This window comes from Macrosteles quadrilineatus, unplaced genomic scaffold (genome assembly GCF_028750875.1).
Source record: "Macrosteles quadrilineatus isolate MER2022 unplaced genomic scaffold, UCM_ALF_1.0 Scaffold_5__1_contigs__length_97177068, whole genome shotgun sequence".
NCBI lineage: Eukaryota > Metazoa > Arthropoda > Insecta > Hemiptera > Cicadellidae > Macrosteles > Macrosteles quadrilineatus.
The window spans coordinates 62,037,191-62,054,597 of NW_026542598.1; the positions used below are offsets into that span (position 1 = coordinate 62,037,191).

General features: G+C 35.1%; 2 protein-coding genes across 2 annotated transcripts; one reads left to right on the forward strand and one right to left on the reverse strand.

Moving 5' to 3' along the window:
* The first annotated feature begins 1,056 nt into the window (after positions 1-1,056).
* LOC128994778 (mesencephalic astrocyte-derived neurotrophic factor homolog) lies at positions 1,057-8,224 on the forward strand. The gene is made up of 4 exons (XM_054419543.1): positions 1,057-1,488; positions 5,225-5,352; positions 6,107-6,248; positions 7,963-8,224. Exons 1-4 carry the CDS (start codon positions 1,383-1,385, stop codon positions 8,127-8,129), a joined length of 543 nt encoding a protein of 180 aa, XP_054275518.1. The 5' UTR covers positions 1,057-1,382; the 3' UTR covers positions 8,130-8,224.
* A 2,566-nt stretch (positions 8,225-10,790) lies between these two features.
* On the reverse strand, positions 10,791-13,900 carry LOC128995384 (dolichol-phosphate mannosyltransferase subunit 3-like). Its single transcript, XM_054420395.1, has 3 exons — positions 13,569-13,900; positions 12,388-12,465; positions 10,791-10,910 (listed from the first exon to the last, which is right to left on the reverse strand). Exons 1-3 carry the CDS (start codon positions 13,812-13,814, stop codon positions 10,836-10,838), a joined length of 399 nt encoding a protein of 132 aa, XP_054276370.1. The 5' UTR covers positions 13,815-13,900; the 3' UTR covers positions 10,791-10,835.
* Between the last annotated feature and the right edge of the window lie 3,507 nt (positions 13,901-17,407).

Below are 17,407 nucleotides of genomic sequence, written 5' to 3' on the forward strand. Positions count from 1 at the left end.
CCTCCAATGAATTTTTAAAATTCCAAACAGGGAAGCTTTTAATTATCCTCATTAACCACAAGACCAAAGCTACCTTAGTAAACCAGTATTTATTCACAAACAATGATATGTTTGCTGCCTTTTCATGTTAAACCACTGGAGTGATTCAAATTATTTATTGAAAATGACATCAACAAAAGCAAACAAAGAAGAACAACAAACTGGTTTTTACACAAAAGATATGGTGTAGGGATGCCTATTCTGACATAGATAATGTTATTCTGAGTTTGTTTAAATACCGGTATTGCAAAAAGTTGTTTTACATTTGAGCTTTTTAGGGACTTATGTCCCTACAAGCCACTAGTTAAAAATCTATATCTGTACATTTAAGCGGATGCAATATTGTCATAGTCCAGTAACCAATCTGTCGTAAACACACAAATACCATTAGCTGCTTCCAAACAAAACAGCTGTTACAACACTTCTTGCGACGTTGCCACTTCGAAGGCCGCGGCCTGGAGTTAAAGGCGGCCTTGTTCCGACCCAACGGTTTGCTTCCACAAACGAGTCATTAAAGTTGTCACACATACACACTCTACTTGACCATTTAAGTCAAAAAGAGCTTTGTAAGTGAAGTTTGGTCCGACTAAAATGCTGTTCACAAAGATCCTAGTGTTCGAATTTTCTTATATTCGACAGTTCAGCCTATTTCACGTTCAGCGTGTTTTTTGGCTCGGCCTTCGTGGATGTCACGTCACCATCTTTCCTTTGGAGTTTTTCCTCCAGCAGCCCAAGCCCAATTCGATACGTGAGTTCAAAAAATAAATAATCGATGGTAATTATTTCACACGTGGCCTTCTATGTTTTCCTTCAAGCCTCTACGTACAACCATTGACTGTACAACATATCGAACGTATCAACCAATCAAAAACAAGCACGTTTTGTGCGAGTCGAGACCGAGTTTCAAAGTTGAAATACCGGAACCGAACCGAACCGATCGAGCGGCTGTTGCTATGTTTGTGTGTGTATACTGTGAAACAGTGAAACTGAACTGTTACTGTTAGCTGAGCTGGTGCTTCATGATAGGTTGTTCTGTTGTCATTATTAATTACATGCGTATTGTTCAGCAGGAATTTTAAAGTTTCACGGTTTCGGTCTTACTTACTATAGTCTAGAATTTATACATTAATCTACTTGCTTACTTTCAGTTACATCTTACATTTTAGGCCTCTAACGTTTAAGTTAGATAGGCTATAATAATTAATTATTCACATTTCTTTCTAATACAGGCTAGGCCAGTTACCTGCTAGGCCTATACTTGTAATCAAAAAGGAATAGGCCTACAAATTCAGTATTGGTTTTCCTAAATTAATTTGTTGGCTGCTACTTAGTTACTTAGTACTATGACTCCTCTTGATGTGAAAATTGGACAGATGTGGTTTTTTGTGGTCTTTTCTGCTGCATACATTATTACCAGTACACACACATTGAAACGAGAAGACTGTGAAGGTAAGTTAATTTAAATTAATTGTTTGGTTTTGCCTGACTTCCCATGTAAGTTAACACTTTTGAAGCAAAAAAACGTGGTACTGTCTGTTGAGATGGTCTACCGACTAATTACAATGTTCTGTGTCCAGTCAAGTGATGTATCAATCAACCTTTTGCTATGATACTACTGTACATTGATTTTAATTAATAACTTAGCTATTTACCTTACAAATGTAGGCCTAGTAAGAGCGTTTTTACATCACGCAGGTGAATGTTGTGCAACGAGCGGAAGCGAGTTGCATAATTCACCCAAGTGATGTAAACAAGCTCTTGCGTAACGTGTAACGTACAAGATTTTACCTGATCCGACAATATTCAGGAGGTTACGAACAATACTTTTCATTATCCATTTCACTCGTCTTCTAACAGTAGGCCTAACGTTCATTTTCAAACAAAAGCTAGGTTAGGAAAATTCTTCCAAGCATACCAATAAGTGCAGTGAAAATGCTAACTTCCTTAACATTATCACTAAACTTAGGTCTTTCAAACTTATACTTACCATGTGTTTTATAGGCATAAGAATAGGTAGGAATTTACTTAAACATAACTTAGTTAGCCTAAAAGTAAATTTTTTCGTACACTTTTCATGTTTTTGTTTTTAGATACCGTAGGCCTACTTAAATAACTAAATTTGATACAACTTAAGTTCTAAATATTGGATTTTAATCATTAAACCATCAGTTTGCAGGGAATATAGTGCCCTCTAAATATTTAGGTAGTATTATAACACTAGCAGAGTACCCGTCCTTCGTACGGGATTGGCATATAAATTGCTTATTGCAGTTATAAGTTACAACAGAACTTGCAGTTGAAGTTGCAGTTTCAAGCTTTGCGTTTGCAATGGGGGAAGACACGATTTGATCAAATTTTCTTCTTGAAAATTTACTGTATAGCCATAATATTCTACCACTTCACCTAAACCATAGAGAAAAATAAATTATTAAAGATTCGCAAAATATCACCGTAATTCTGAGCAATTACTTGGTCAACCCCAATTTTTTTCATACTTTACTACGGTCATCAGGAGGTTCTCAGAAAGCAAGAAACATATAATTCAAGGCCCGCAAGGCCATATTACAGGTTGCCGAGCGATAAGAAGGTTCAAAGTTTAAGCGATAACAGTGGCTTGCGGGAGACACGCGGAAGGCCAGTTGTGACAGTACCGTTATGGCTATGGCTAGTGGTTCCTCCGACAATCCTCCCGGCGATTACTGAGTTAATTAATAACCTAACTTAACCTAACCTAACCTAACTTATTATGTTTTTTTAGTCTCAAATACATCTCTAAGGCCAATTGTAACAGTACCGTTACGTTACGTTAGGTTAGGTTAATTAATAACCTAACTTAACCTAACCTAACCTAACCTAACTTAACCTTGCGGGGCTTAAATTATATGTTTCTTGCTTTCTGAGAACCTCCTGATGACCGTAGTAAAATATGAAAAAAATTGGGGTTGACCAAGTAATTGCTCAGAATTACCAATATCACAAATGAATCATGAAATTAAAAACATAAAAGTAACTGTAAACAATCCTACTTTGACAGTTCTCATTGCATATCATAGATTTTTGTTGTTGCTTAGTTCAAATAAGCTGTTCCCATGAATGCAAAAAAAGTTATAAGTAGTGCTGCACCCTGTTGGTAAATCTTAAAACTTTTAATGCTTTTGCATAGGTACCATAGAACCAACTTCTTAAGTTGAAACAGCTGACTAAAAACTTTTACTCCCTTTAAATATGAATTCTCATAAGGTTATCATGGGGAACCACAGAGCCACTGGAACGGAGCCCGAAAGGATTTTTGAGATAAAAATATGCCTATATGTTAATCGGGAATGTTAGCTATTAATCATACAAAATTTCAGCCCAATCCGTCTAGTAGTTAATGCGTGATTGAACTTCAAACAAACACACAAACTTTCACATTTATAATATTAGTAAGATTATCTTGATTTAGGCCTACTTATTACTTTTTTATGGGTCATTTTGTAATAGAATCATGTTAGTAGCATAAATCGTTTTGAAGATATATCAAATTTAGTAGTTAAAATGTTAAACAACTGATTAGCGGGAATCGCACGCTTAAAGCTACACGTGGTAGTGTAACCATTGAGATACTTATTGTTGAGTTATAGATCAATTGTTGTTTATGCAAGCATTTTATTATTATTTATTATATTATTATGTTATTATTATTATTACTGAAATAAGACAATGACCGGATTTTTTAAAACTAATTTCCGTATTTTTCTTAATATAGGCTAAGCACAAAAAAAAACAATAGACAAATTTTAAAAATCAATTTTTTGAAAAAGAAAATTCATTAGGCATATTTCACTGCCATATCCCCTTAAGTTACATGGGAAGTCTAAGGGCGGTTCAGGAGCTCGGGACTTAATGGTCCGCGACCAGACGTTGGTCCCGGACTATATAAGCGACGACCGAAAAATGGGTTCACGAGTCAGAGCCTAATGATTTATTGTTGGTCGAGACCAAATCCGTAGCAGAGCCTAATGACAGGGATTCGCAGGGAATTTCTGTTGTTGAGACGTTGGTAACAACCAGTAACAACAGTCTGGAAACACATGTGAAGCCACTGCTGCTGACATACGCACTTCCATACAATAGGATGATTGTGAAAAAAGGCTGAACCAAAACGTCCAAAACGATTATTTTTCTCCTATTTCATTGTCCCAATGCTCACCTATGATATAATCTATCTAAGTTTATTGATTTATAAACACAACAATCCACGTTTGTATGAAATCAGATAATGGAAGTATTTAGTGAAATAGGCCTATATTTTTCTGTGTGCATTATTATAATTCAATTAACCCTTTCAGTGCTATGTATTATATCATTGTTTTAAAAAATCTCTAAGGGATATAGAGAGGAAGGTTATTTAAAAAAAATTAGCAAAACGGCCATTGGTGACCTGCATGTTCATAGGATACACTAACAACCACTTAGCTAAAAGATTCGCCCAATCCGATGATTTCGAGGTGTATGTCTAAACCAAGGATTATGAACACCTCACTATGCCCCAGTGGTTGTAGTATATCGCTACAAACACACAGGTCATCAATTATTTGCCACACAGGACGGGATTCGAACCCGAGCAGACGAATGCCACTGGCCAAGTGACACACGCCCTAGCCTTCTCAGCTATCTGTGCTTGAAGAATGAGGAGTCAAAAACCGGTATTTAAGCTGACGCCACCGATAGCGAACAGATAGCGCTACAGATGGTTGTTCAATGGGTTACTAGGTAGCAGCACCAGTTAGTCACGGACTATTTAGATGATTTTTTTTAGTTTAAACACAACATTGATCATAAATGTGTTCCTGAGACTTTGCTGCAAAACATTAGTTTCCCTAAAATTAAAACTAAACTAAACTAATTAAACTAAATTAATAATTACAGTAACCGGTATTTTAAGTTCATAAGTTGACCTGAGAAGGATAACTTAAATAATGTAAGATTTACCAGTTCCAGGTGTTGATGTGAAGTTGCTTTGCACAGTACAGTTTGCTTTATTTTTTAGGTAGCTTTGTTGAAAATGGTACAAAGGATTGTTTAGAAATTAGGAATGTGATCACCCAATAAACTTGTGTGTGGTTGATCTTGTCTTTAAATTGTCTTCTTTCTTGTTCAACATAACTTAGAATTGTTAACTAATCAAAACATTTAATTTCAGTTTGTATAAATGTTGTGGAGCGATTCAGCAAAGGACTGACAGATGATCTCAAAACAAGTCAAAGAACAATTGAACATGAATTTCGGAAGTTTTGCAAAACCATAAAAGATGACAAAGAAGACAGATTTGTAAGTAGCCTAGATTGTTCTAAAGAAGATTGCAAAAACATTACCTAATAAAGCTTATGTATGATATGAATATAAGTTAACTTATGATTCTAATAGTCAGTTTAATACAGTAGTTTTAAATCTAACTAAGTTAAGTTGATTGGGGTCCGTGGGTCTCTGAAATCTCCTGGGTGGGGTCGAGCCAACTGTGAGCAGCTTAGAAATTGGCTTTCGGGACAGAAATGATTTTTGGGCCAAGATCAGGATAGGTCATTTAGATTATATATGTTCATGTGCGTCTGTGAAGATTGTAAGATCGTAAATTCAGAAATTGGTTGTTATTGTGAGGGATTTTTAAATTTCCTCGGAATTGGGGGAGACAATCAGGATGTCCACAATCGCAAAATATGTTCACAATTTTGTTGTAAACAAGAAGGATGTTAATGATATTGTAATGGTCGCCGGAGACAATGATGAGGTGCCTATGAGCAGACCCCTCTGACCCCACGCTCATGAATTTGCCTAGGCTATGTTTACAATTTACCGGTTCGGTATAACAAGAGACCTTAAGGTCAACATTTTTTTAAAATATTGCTCCATTATATTAAAGAGTAAAAAATGTAGTCCACACCCCTTATAAGTAACCAATGTTGGCAAATTTACCATTTGCTGCCACATAACAATACACACAACAATTCAAAACAATGTACTGTAACCTATTGGGTTTATTGTGAAGTATTCAATCTCAAGTAAATAACGAAAACTTGTATTTCAGTGCTACTATGTAGGTGGGAAAGAAGAGTCAGCCACTGGAATATTGGGAGACCTGTCATGGCCAATCAAAGCTTCAATGCCAGCAGATGTTGTGTGTTCCAAACTCAACAAGAAAGACTCACAGCTCTGCGCATTGAGATACGGTACGTATGTAACTTAGTTACAAAACAACCTATTCCTTGCAAGAAAGTGGTGTAATAACCTACTACATTAGTATACTTGTACTAGTAATTAAACACTTGTGCCCCTTTGAACAAGTTGAAGTTTCGAAAAAGAACACTGGGATTTCAAAAGGACATTCCTTGGGTAGGCTGGTAGGCCTACTATTGAAGATAAGTAAACAATTTATGTTAAATTGAAGGGTAAAGATTAAAGAACAAAGTGTTATCTATTTTGATGACATTCTGAAAAATTTAATGACATTTGGATTGTTATCAATCTTATTTGATCATAAAACTGGCAAGGTCCGTACGTCTAGAGCAATTAGCAAGCTTAATCTGATGTTTTAATAGATTTTTGTAGGTACTAAGTCTCAATATTTGACCAATAACATTGTAGAGTGTCTACAGGAGCACTAATGAATGCATTGTTTCATTACGAAAAAATGTTTTCAAATAGCTGGCTTTTAAACAAATTGTTTAACAAATTGTTTGTTCAAATTAGCTATACAACTTTTAAATTTAAAAAAAAAACCAAGAAGCTTTGTGTATTTGTTTGCATTGATGAAAATTATCGTTCACTACTCGTCATGAAGGATCCATTTCCAGTGCTCGATAGTTGTTTCTATGCTCGGCTTCACCTCGCTCGTAAAGTAATATACTATCATTAACTATAAGATACTGAAGTAGACATCCCATCTATATGGACCAGCTGTCACCAATTTTTTTTATTAATAAAGAACGTAGTTGTGTGAGCCAGTCACAATATGCCCTAGTGTCTGAAAATGCAATTTATAGGCTACCTTATTTTTTGTCACTGACCAGGTTGATGGGTAATACTTGCCATAGCTTAAGCCATTCCTTAAGTTAGGCTCGGGAAAAAAGTTTGTGTAGGCTATTTGAGAGAGTTTGGTAATTTAGATCATCTGTCAGTGGCTCACATCAACTACAACGATTTTGATAAAAGATCTGGCTACAAATTGGGTCTGACTTAGGGGAGGTCCGATTGAGGCATTAGTTCAAAATTCCTCCGTGAACAGCGCTGTAGTAGAGAGCAGTTTGGCAATGAAGGTTTACTAATCGAAAAATAGTTCTGTTCATAAAATAAATGCCTCAAATTCAATTTTATTATTTTTTAATTATAAAATTAAACTATCATAACCTAACCGAGCTAACCAAACTTGCTGATAATGAAATAATATAACAAAAGTTTAGTAATAGAACAAATAATTCTGTTTATTAAATAAAACTAGAAATTGCTCAATTAACATTTTATAATGACTTAATAATAAAATTAAACTGTCATAACCGAACCAAACCAACCAAACTTGCTGATAATAACAAAATCTTGGACAAAAAGTTAATGCTACCAGCGGGATTTGAACACGGGACCTTCAGCATATCAGCCCGGCACGCAAACCACAAGAACACCGAGGCCGATGGCTACAGATCGTTTTGTTACGGTAATGGCGTTCCCTCAGCTAATAAGAAGCCCACAGCTGTCATCGTAGCCTCTTCTATACCTCCCCTGAGTAAATACCCTATAAATTTAACATGAGGATGGAATGTCTAGTTGTATTAACAGTCAAAGATACTACCTTGCCCCCAAATCGGGTGACTAGTAGTATAAAAAATTGTGGTTTTAGGAAGATATTTTTGATTAGTTTCTTGGTATTTAACTAGAATGCATTCTTTACAGAGAAAGAAATAGATCTCAATGCAGTCGATCTGAAAAAGCTGAAAGTTAGAGATTTGAAGAAGATTTTGAACAAGTGGAATGAAGTATGTGAAGGTTGTATAGAGAAAAGTGATTACATCAAGCGAATTGAAGAATTAAAGTCAACATATGTGAAAGAGGAACTTTAAGTGTTTCTTTAAGCTTTAAAGGACTGGATCTAATTTATTTATTTTCAAGACATATTTTTAAGTCTTTTGTTATAATAATAATACCTTTAAAAATATGTGTTTTTTAATGTCATAAGTTCCCAAACACTATTTTAAATACTGCAGTGGAATTGTTGAACATTGATTGGTAAAACATTTACTATATTTTGCCCTAGATGTCGATGATCCAAGGTAATGGTGTGAATAATATAAACCATAGACAAAACATACTCTCTCAGTAGATTTGTCATCCTTATGGTTCAACTGGAGAAAATTGTATTGTTAGTTCTGTCTGGTGCCGCTAGGACCAAGTTTTCTTTACCATTTGTTACTTATTATTTCAGTTATTTAACCCTTCGTCGATGTCTTTGATTTTAAAACACGGTGACACACAGAGTTTTTTCCGGGTGTTGAAACATCAGACAAACAATGTTTTATATACATACATTGATATAAAAATGTATTACAACCATGTATAATAAATTAAATTGTACATTATTTAAATTAAAACACTTACTTAAAATATTTATAAAATATATAGCAAACAAAAACAACAACACCATCAGTGACTCTTGGGGCTTCAACTGATTATCAAAATAATGCTCAGTTCCTAGAAAAATGCACGTGATACTGTTACTCCTAATTTCCTAAAGCTGTTGGCTGACTGGTGATAGGCCTATCACATATTTGTCTATAAAAACAAATGCGCCTGGAGGAAAACTCTGTGGTGTCACCGACGAAGACTTGAAACCACCTTTCACTTAATAAAATTACATATTTTACTATTCATAAACAACAGCTTCTCTTTCAGTTATATAAGAGTAAAATAAATGACAATTAATAAAAAATAAAATTGACCCTAAAATAATAGAAACAAAATGTTGTTGTCATACGCCAGTGCACCAATCTATTTTAGCGAATTTCCCATATAGGGAATAAGCTATTACCGTAGGTCTCATGGTAAGACCTGGACCCGGGACCGATTTACTTTTTCGTTTTGAGGTCCCCAGAGGCCAAAAACACCATCCGTTCAAATTCATATATTTATATATGTGTCCGTTAGCGCGATAACTCGAGCAAAATTGATCCGATTTTGATGAAATTTGGTACAAACGTGTAAACCTACATTTATTCGAACGAGTTCGCGAACCAGCATAATCGGATCAGGGGTTTATGGGGGGTTTTATGGGGTAAAAATGGGTTTTTCTCATTTTTGACCCTAAAAACTTTAAATTTCTTAATTTCTCTCTAGACCATTTTGAAGAGCTTAAAAAAACAAATAATTTAGTATATTGAAGTTTTTTTGAATGTTCGGCTACGACTGTTTGACTGTTCAATGCTGACTACGGAAAAAATTTAAAAAATTGTAAATTTAAAATTCCCATGTTATTCTTATGGAGAATAAATATTTTTTAATATATTGAAGAATAACATGTTACGTGTATTCATAATATTACATCCCTTCTAGATAGTTTTTTCCTCCTTGGCAATGGTCAATCGCTGCAGCTGCAGCTTTGTTTCAGTAGATCTGTGATTAACTGAGTAATTGGTTGTACAGATGACATAACTGAAACTAATATAGCTATAGTCAATTAAAGCCCCTTCACACAGAGCTGGGTTTGTACCGCTAGAAACACACATGAGTTGGTACATCTAGCCGCTGGAGGGTTTATACAGTTAAATATGAGTGTAGAGTGGAGTGAGATGATTTGTATAGCTTCATTTCTGACTAAAGTCAGCTGTTAAATTAGTCAGGACGTAAGGCATGTGTGAAGAGATACCTGATTACAATGAGCTCAGTCATAGCCTCCTTAATAAAAGCCCGCTGCGGTTGTTGTGGCAGTCTGTTGCAATAATAATAATAACAACAAACGTGTGAACATAAACACAGTGCAGGCGCTCCATTATAAATTAGTGCAACAGGTGTGGACTGGACAACAGTGCTTCCACTTTGTCTTGACGTGGCCTTGTATTAAGGAGGCTATGGCTCAGTAGAGCTGAATGCCATGAATAACATACATATACTGTGTGGTTGTCTCCAAAAATAATCTTGTCACTGAAACAGGTGACATCAATCAACACCCTGTATATAGTTCACGGTTTAAGTAATGTAAACTTAACATTTGTCAGTATCACTAATGGCGGTATACCAATTCAAGCTACATTTAGCTACATAATCAAAAATTTTCCTTAACATCAACAGCTACAACAAATTAAGCCGGGTTTTCCTAGGCGGGGAGAGCGAAGTGCGTTGAAGTGATTTTAATGGTGGTCCGCTACGCTTCTCGGAAAATATTACCTATGATAAGAGGAGAGCAGACTCCGCGCCTAGGAAAACCCAGCTGGGACTGGCTAGGTATTGGAGGATATAAAGAAAAGGCCCTGGTTTCGGATTTAAACAAGCTTACAAGCTGAAACTGAGCTAATTGAGACCTTTATTTACAGACAACCAACCCTTGTATGTTCCAAAATACATTCTGGGGTAATAGGCCTAGTTAAGTAACGTATATAAAATAAAGAGTGGTAAAAAAATATTCTGGTAAGCAGTCAGCCAAGAAATGTCTGACATAATTATTAGTGAATGATGCAATTTAAGCATGCATAAGGTTTAAAATTTCAAGGTTTTGAAATTAATTTACAAAGTTTTTACAAAATAAATATTTAATATAAGAGTGAAATTTACAAAAATCAATCAGTCTTCTTGTCGGTCACTTCAAAAACAAAACCTCTTCTTCTCAAGTCTTCTTTAGCCTCAATTATTTGCTGAAATGAATAAAACTTGAGTTAAGTAGTCTAGAAATACAGAAACTCTACAGAAATAAAAAAAATTATTCCTAATAAAAAAGGTGGGTCCAAACATACCATTACACACAAAATTAATTTAGTTTTATTTAATAATAAAAAGTGAACAAACATTTATGTTAAGTACCCCCGCTGCAGCAAACCTGCAGACTAAGCAAATTTCCATTCGCCTGATTGGATTTACACTGAAATGTCTTTCAATTATTATTATAAAAATCAAGCACAATTTTTGTCCGTGGAACTCGTCCGTAGTTTTTCAGCCAATTTTGTTAGTTTACAGCCCATTTGAAAGATTTCATTAGGTAGATGTCATATAAGGTCTGACAAAGTCCAAGGCTCCACTAGATAAACAGGCCATGCTGAAACGCAGGCAGCGCAACAATACATCACATTGGTGGATAGTTGTACTAAATTTGTACCATTAAAATCTCACAAACAGCCAGCTCATTTACCTAAAACTTAAGGGATATGGCAGTGAATTTATACGAATCGATCCAATAGTGTGCCATCATGGATTCTGCAGCTTGGCCTGATTTTTCTAGTGGGGCCTTGCTCTGCCCCGGTGGCTTTTAAAGTTAAAATGTTAATCTTTTTTGTTTGCATAGGTTCAAGCTATTTCTTTTAACAGCTGGTTTGTTTATGTTGTAATGAAAACTAATAATATTTGAGTTATTATATGGCTCAAGTTTTTTTTAAACTTGATTTTACTATTGCCTTCTTTTTTAATACGCACTTCTTTAGTACTCTTCCCTGCTTTTTTTAAGACATGCCACAGTGTCGCCGATCAAATATAGATAATTGTAGCTATATTTAGCTGAAGCTTCATCTGGACTCAGTGTGCTAACTCCAAGAATTAACTTGCGACCTTCTGAAACTATGCTCCCTTTTGCGTAGGAAAGGGCGCAATTCTCTATTATCCCAGCATTTGCAATGACCATCAACAATGCGTAAGGACGGCCAATTGGCAATGTTTTAGCGTATCTTCCGCAACCTGTGTTCGGATACTGACAGCTCTGCCGCCAGTAGAGCAAGGTATTTTGGTGAGCTACGGTTTTTCACAGAAGACACTTCCAAGCAGGATGATTAAGAAATAATCATCGTGTTACACTGAAAATATTGTTTATCGTAAACTGATTTGAAATTAAAATATTTACTGTTAAAGAATGTAAAATGTGTATTTTTTACAACAATGAGCGAATGACTTTGTTCAAGGTTTATTGCAAAATAAAAAAGCTCTGACGTTCACTGATAATTAGAGGTTATGGGAAATTAAGACAAATAACGTGCTTAACGTAATTGGTTGTAGGCAATGCCGTCCTTCAGTAGGCCTATGTTTAAACAGCTACATTTGGAAACTTTTCTACGTAGTTTAATAAACTCGCACTGGGACGTCCTAGTTAGTGATTGTACTGCTAGTCCACAATGTTAATTAACTCACCTTTTGTAATTCTTTTGCTGCATCATCACAATCATTAAAAGTGTAGACTCGCCATAAAACAACAGAAGCTGCATATATCTGGAAGCACATTATAATCCATAATGTTAGGCCTAACTCTGTTCCACATCAACAATCCAGTTATGTACCGGTACATATTTTGTTATAGTTTACACACAGAGAATACGCGTCCGGTAACCTGACGTGGATTAGGCGTCTGGCAGTGAAGTCACCGGGTTGTAGGGGCCCAGAACGCCATTACCACAACGATACGATGTACAGCTATCGGTCTTAGTGGTGTAGTAGATAGAGTGCTCGGCTGATATGCAAGAGGTCCCTGGTTTGAATCTCATCGGTAAAATTAACTTTTTGTCAAAGATTTGGCTTTAAATGTAATTTCTTCTTAAGTTAACTGGACATCTTTTGTTAGAATTTTTTGCATTTATAATTTTATTTTATGAACAGAATTTAACCTTCATTCAATTTTTTCATTATCAGCAAGTTTGGTTGGTTAGGTTATGACAGTAATTAATTGATAGACGCCTAATCCACATCCGGTTACCGGACGTGTATCCTCTGCATATAGTTTATCCAGTAACTTACCTAAGTTTTAGTTAGGCTACAACTTTTTATTTTGTGATTTAAAAACAATTCTGTTTGTTTTACATAGTTTAGGCCTATCTACTGGGTTGAAGCTTCAATTTATTTTTTGGTTTATTAATTAGTTCAGTGAAAACCACAATTTAAATATGTTACAGGAAGTTTGGTTAGGTTAGATTATGGCGCTGGACCCCTAATCCAGTCGGCGTATCCTCTGCATAATCAAACAGTAACTTAAAAGGCTGCACTTTACTTTAGGTCCTACACAAACCGAATGAAAATATCAATTACTCGATTGTTTCATTCGATATATCGTTTGGTTAGTTAAGTTAGGTTAACCTTACCTAACTAACCAAACGATATATCGATCGATATTTTCATTCAAATGAGTGTAGGGCCTAAAGTAAAGTGCAGCCACTTAAAACTATACTGTAGATTCAATCAATAACCAAAACCAAACTTTCTAAACCAATTGTAACAAAACAATGGATAAGTTTTAGTACGTAAGATGGAATAACTTAAGTTAGATAGTAACCTAAGTTACTATGGAGTCAGATATTGGTTAAAGTTTTGCCAATATTTACCCCAAATACTCCGGCTAGTAGCACTGGTAGGGCAACGATGAAGTGCATCCATTCATTGATAAATGTGGAATCGAAAACATTTGTCACAAGTGTTGCCCAAAATCCTAAAAACAAACAACCTCCAAATAACCACTCCAATAACTTGGTCATTTTTAATGAACCTACAGTAACAATAAAACAGCAAGGCGATAGAAAGTAATAATCTTTAATATCTTCCAAGGTCAAAGTGCAAAAACAAAACCTCATCAGCTAACTAAAACGTTAATCTTCACTCGACTTATCTTAAGCTACAGAGGAGCAGAGCACATAACCATAACAACAACAAACTTTCATGGCATGGGCATAAAATAAAATAGATAGACATAACCTCAAACAGGACGGGTCTTTCTCGTCTTTCTAACCATCCGACTGACGTACATTTTGCAACTATCTTTTTAGCGTATACCCGGGCCACGGGGTTCTATGTAACTGCACTGTTTTATCATCTCTAATGCCTGTCTGTCATTGATTATTGAGCACTAAGGTAAAGAATTTGCTTTAGATGGTTTGACTTTTCATGCAAGCTTATTTGTTTGATTATTGTGAGCTTGTACCGCTTGAGTAGCTGACATTGAAACATGTATTTTAATATATTATGATTAATTTAGTTCCTGATTATTGGTATTTAAATAAATGAGTCTGGTTAAAGAAACAGCTGATCTTAGTCAGTAACAAGCTACACAGATCATCTCACATCACTCCACATTCGACACTCATCCTCCACTCATATTTGGACTAAAAATTAAAATACGCACCCAGGTGGTGTCCCCATCTCAATGATTGGTAATTATTGATAATAAATTACGTTTATTTATATCAGATCAAATTCAAAATGCATTATGTTTATTAAGCTTTTGACTTTGTTATCTTTTTTTGTAAGATTTTTTTATATCCAGGGAATTAGAGATTATGCTTTGGCGCATCACTGTTTAACCATATGCAGATTTATTTTTAACTTATTTTAACTTTTAAGCTGCCTTGTTTAAAAGCTCATTTAATCAAGCACCAAGTCAGAACATCGAGACGCTCTTCTATTCTTGCAAACACAAAAAGCGTTTGAGAAGATTACAGTACCCTATTGAAAAATTACAAATTTGCTACAATCGTACGAGACTTTCACTTTGACGGGTGACGATGATGATGTCCCCGCGGTCACGAGAGACGATAACTCTATTTCTCCACTATGAGCTGCGTTTACGATGACATATCCACGATTGGCGGAAGGGCTAACGACTGTGGCAGGTAACATGTATTATTTTATTGAATTATTTTTGTAAAAACCTAGATTAGGTATTTTATTTGTTTCGAAATTTGCCTACTTTCACTTTATAAATTGTAAACCATACAGAATGTAGAAAAACTAGATTTAGCCTCCTTGACCTGTTGGTGTGATATTCTTACACGGAAAAATATAAGAAATGTATCTTAAAAAGAGAAAGTAACGAATTAATCTTATCTGTGCTTAAAATAAAACAGTTAGTTAATCTTTTTTTAAAGCTTAATTATTTCAATAATAGAGTATTACTCTCACTCATATACACACACACAACACGGTACAAGTTTTGCAATAAGTAAAAGAAAAGAATAATGACGTCCATGTCACTGGCCCGGCCATGACGGAATTAGTACATATGAATTATGCTAATATTTAGTACCTATTTCGTACTATTTAGTACCAACAAACAAAAAATTAGTACCCCACTCGGTACCGGATAACTAATTAATTTAGGATTCCGGGCCAGTGATACGCTGGCCCGGCCATTTTCGAATTTGATCCTAATATTTATACCATCATTTAGTACCTATTTCGTACTATTTTGTACCTCCATTAATATAATTTATACCTCAAAGAAAACCAAGCTACGGGCCCATTAACTGTACAGGTCAACGACCCCTCAGCCCGGCCATGTCGTAACCTATGGTTATAAGCTATACTACTATTTAGTACTTATTTCGTACTATTTTGTACCTCCATTAATATAATTTGTACCTCAAAGAAAACCAAGCTACGGGTCCGTTAACTGTACAGGTCAATGACCCCTCAGCCCGGCCATATCGGAACCTATGGTTATAAGCTATACTACTATTTAGTACTTATTTCGTACTATTTTGTACCTCCATTCATATAATTTGTACTTCAAAGATAACCAAGCTACGGGCCCGTTAACTGTACAGGTCAATGACCCCTCAGCCCGGCCATGTCGTAACCTATGGTTATAAGCTATACTACTATTTAGTACTTATTTCGTACTATTTTGTACCTCCATTCACATAATTTGTACTTCAAAGATAACCAAGCTACGGGCCCGTTAACTGTACAGGTCAATCCATTTTTCAAAATCAAGGATAAAATCGTGACTCCTCAGCCCGGCCATATCGGAACCTGTAGTTTTGAGCTATGCTACTATTTAGTACCCTGTTCGTACTTTTTACATATTGTATGTGTAATCATGTTATTGTTAGTGGTTAATTACCCCTCAGCCCGGCCATGTCACAGTTTCTAGTTATAAGGTATGCTATTATTTAGTACTCAATAATTAACAAGTGATGCAGTTATTTGGTGGTTATCTCCAACTATTTAGTTCTTCATATTAAACAATATGCAACACAATACAACAATGCAACAATATGCAATATCATACAACCCAAGTAATCAATGTGTCGAGTTTTAGGCTATTTTGGTGCGAGGGGACTGTGGTGATTTTTTTATACCATTCAACATTAATTAATAACATAAATTAATCGCTGTTGGCCCGTCCTACGTACGGGAATTTAGTAGTCAACTATAACTCATAATATAATATTATCAATATATTATTGTTATATATTGTTTTATATTATTGTTATTATATAGTAATATCAATATTTCTAGAATGTAGAATGTTAGCGTCGGCTGCTAGACTTTTTACAATTTTAAACTTATATTTTAAAAAACTGAAACCCTAAACTAAAATTATGGCTTCAACAATTCCCTAGTTTTCAAAATTATCTGTCTTTCAACACAAAAATCTTGACATTGTACTGATGAGCACAGAAAGCACAGTGACACACATTCTGAGCAAACTACTATATGAACTTCCCGTTGTTGTGGATGAAGTAGATTGCAACTACTGTAGTTCCAGGACATCACAAAAAGGGTTTTGTTTACCTATTTGCCTCACAGCTAACCTACAGGAGTTAAGTACTTACTTAAACCAAACACTTGAAGACCAACGCAGCCAATGCAAGAAATGCCAAGAGTCCAAAATAGTGAAGCGGATCTTATCAAAGACCTTTTTAATTATTGAGCTGGCGGATTTCATTAATACAGACAGAGCAAGTGGCATTTTAAGGGAATATGAAGTAAGTATATACTTTAGTAGTAAAACGTTCTTAGAGGAAAGTATTATTGAAATAACTGAACTGTTCATAATAAATGTTCATGGTTTATCTGAACTAAAAACCTCTGTTCCAGGTTATCCTTGATTTAGATTTGTTAGTATTGCGTATATTCATAGGAAAGCCATGTAATTACCACAATACATTTTATAAGGCGTAAGAAAAATATTTAGTAAGTTTTTAAATGCTTGCAATGCATTATATTGGACATTCAATTATTTTTAAAGGACATCTTTAGCTGGGAGTTTTGTTTTGTACGAACATGATTCATTCACACGACATGTGTTATATAATGTAGGTATTTTATTGTGTCTTATATAATTCACAATATTCGTTGTTTTAGACGAAACCATGTGAACTACCAGCTACCGTAGTAGTTCAAGAAGTTGAATATATATTAAGAGGATTCTTGGGGTTCTGCG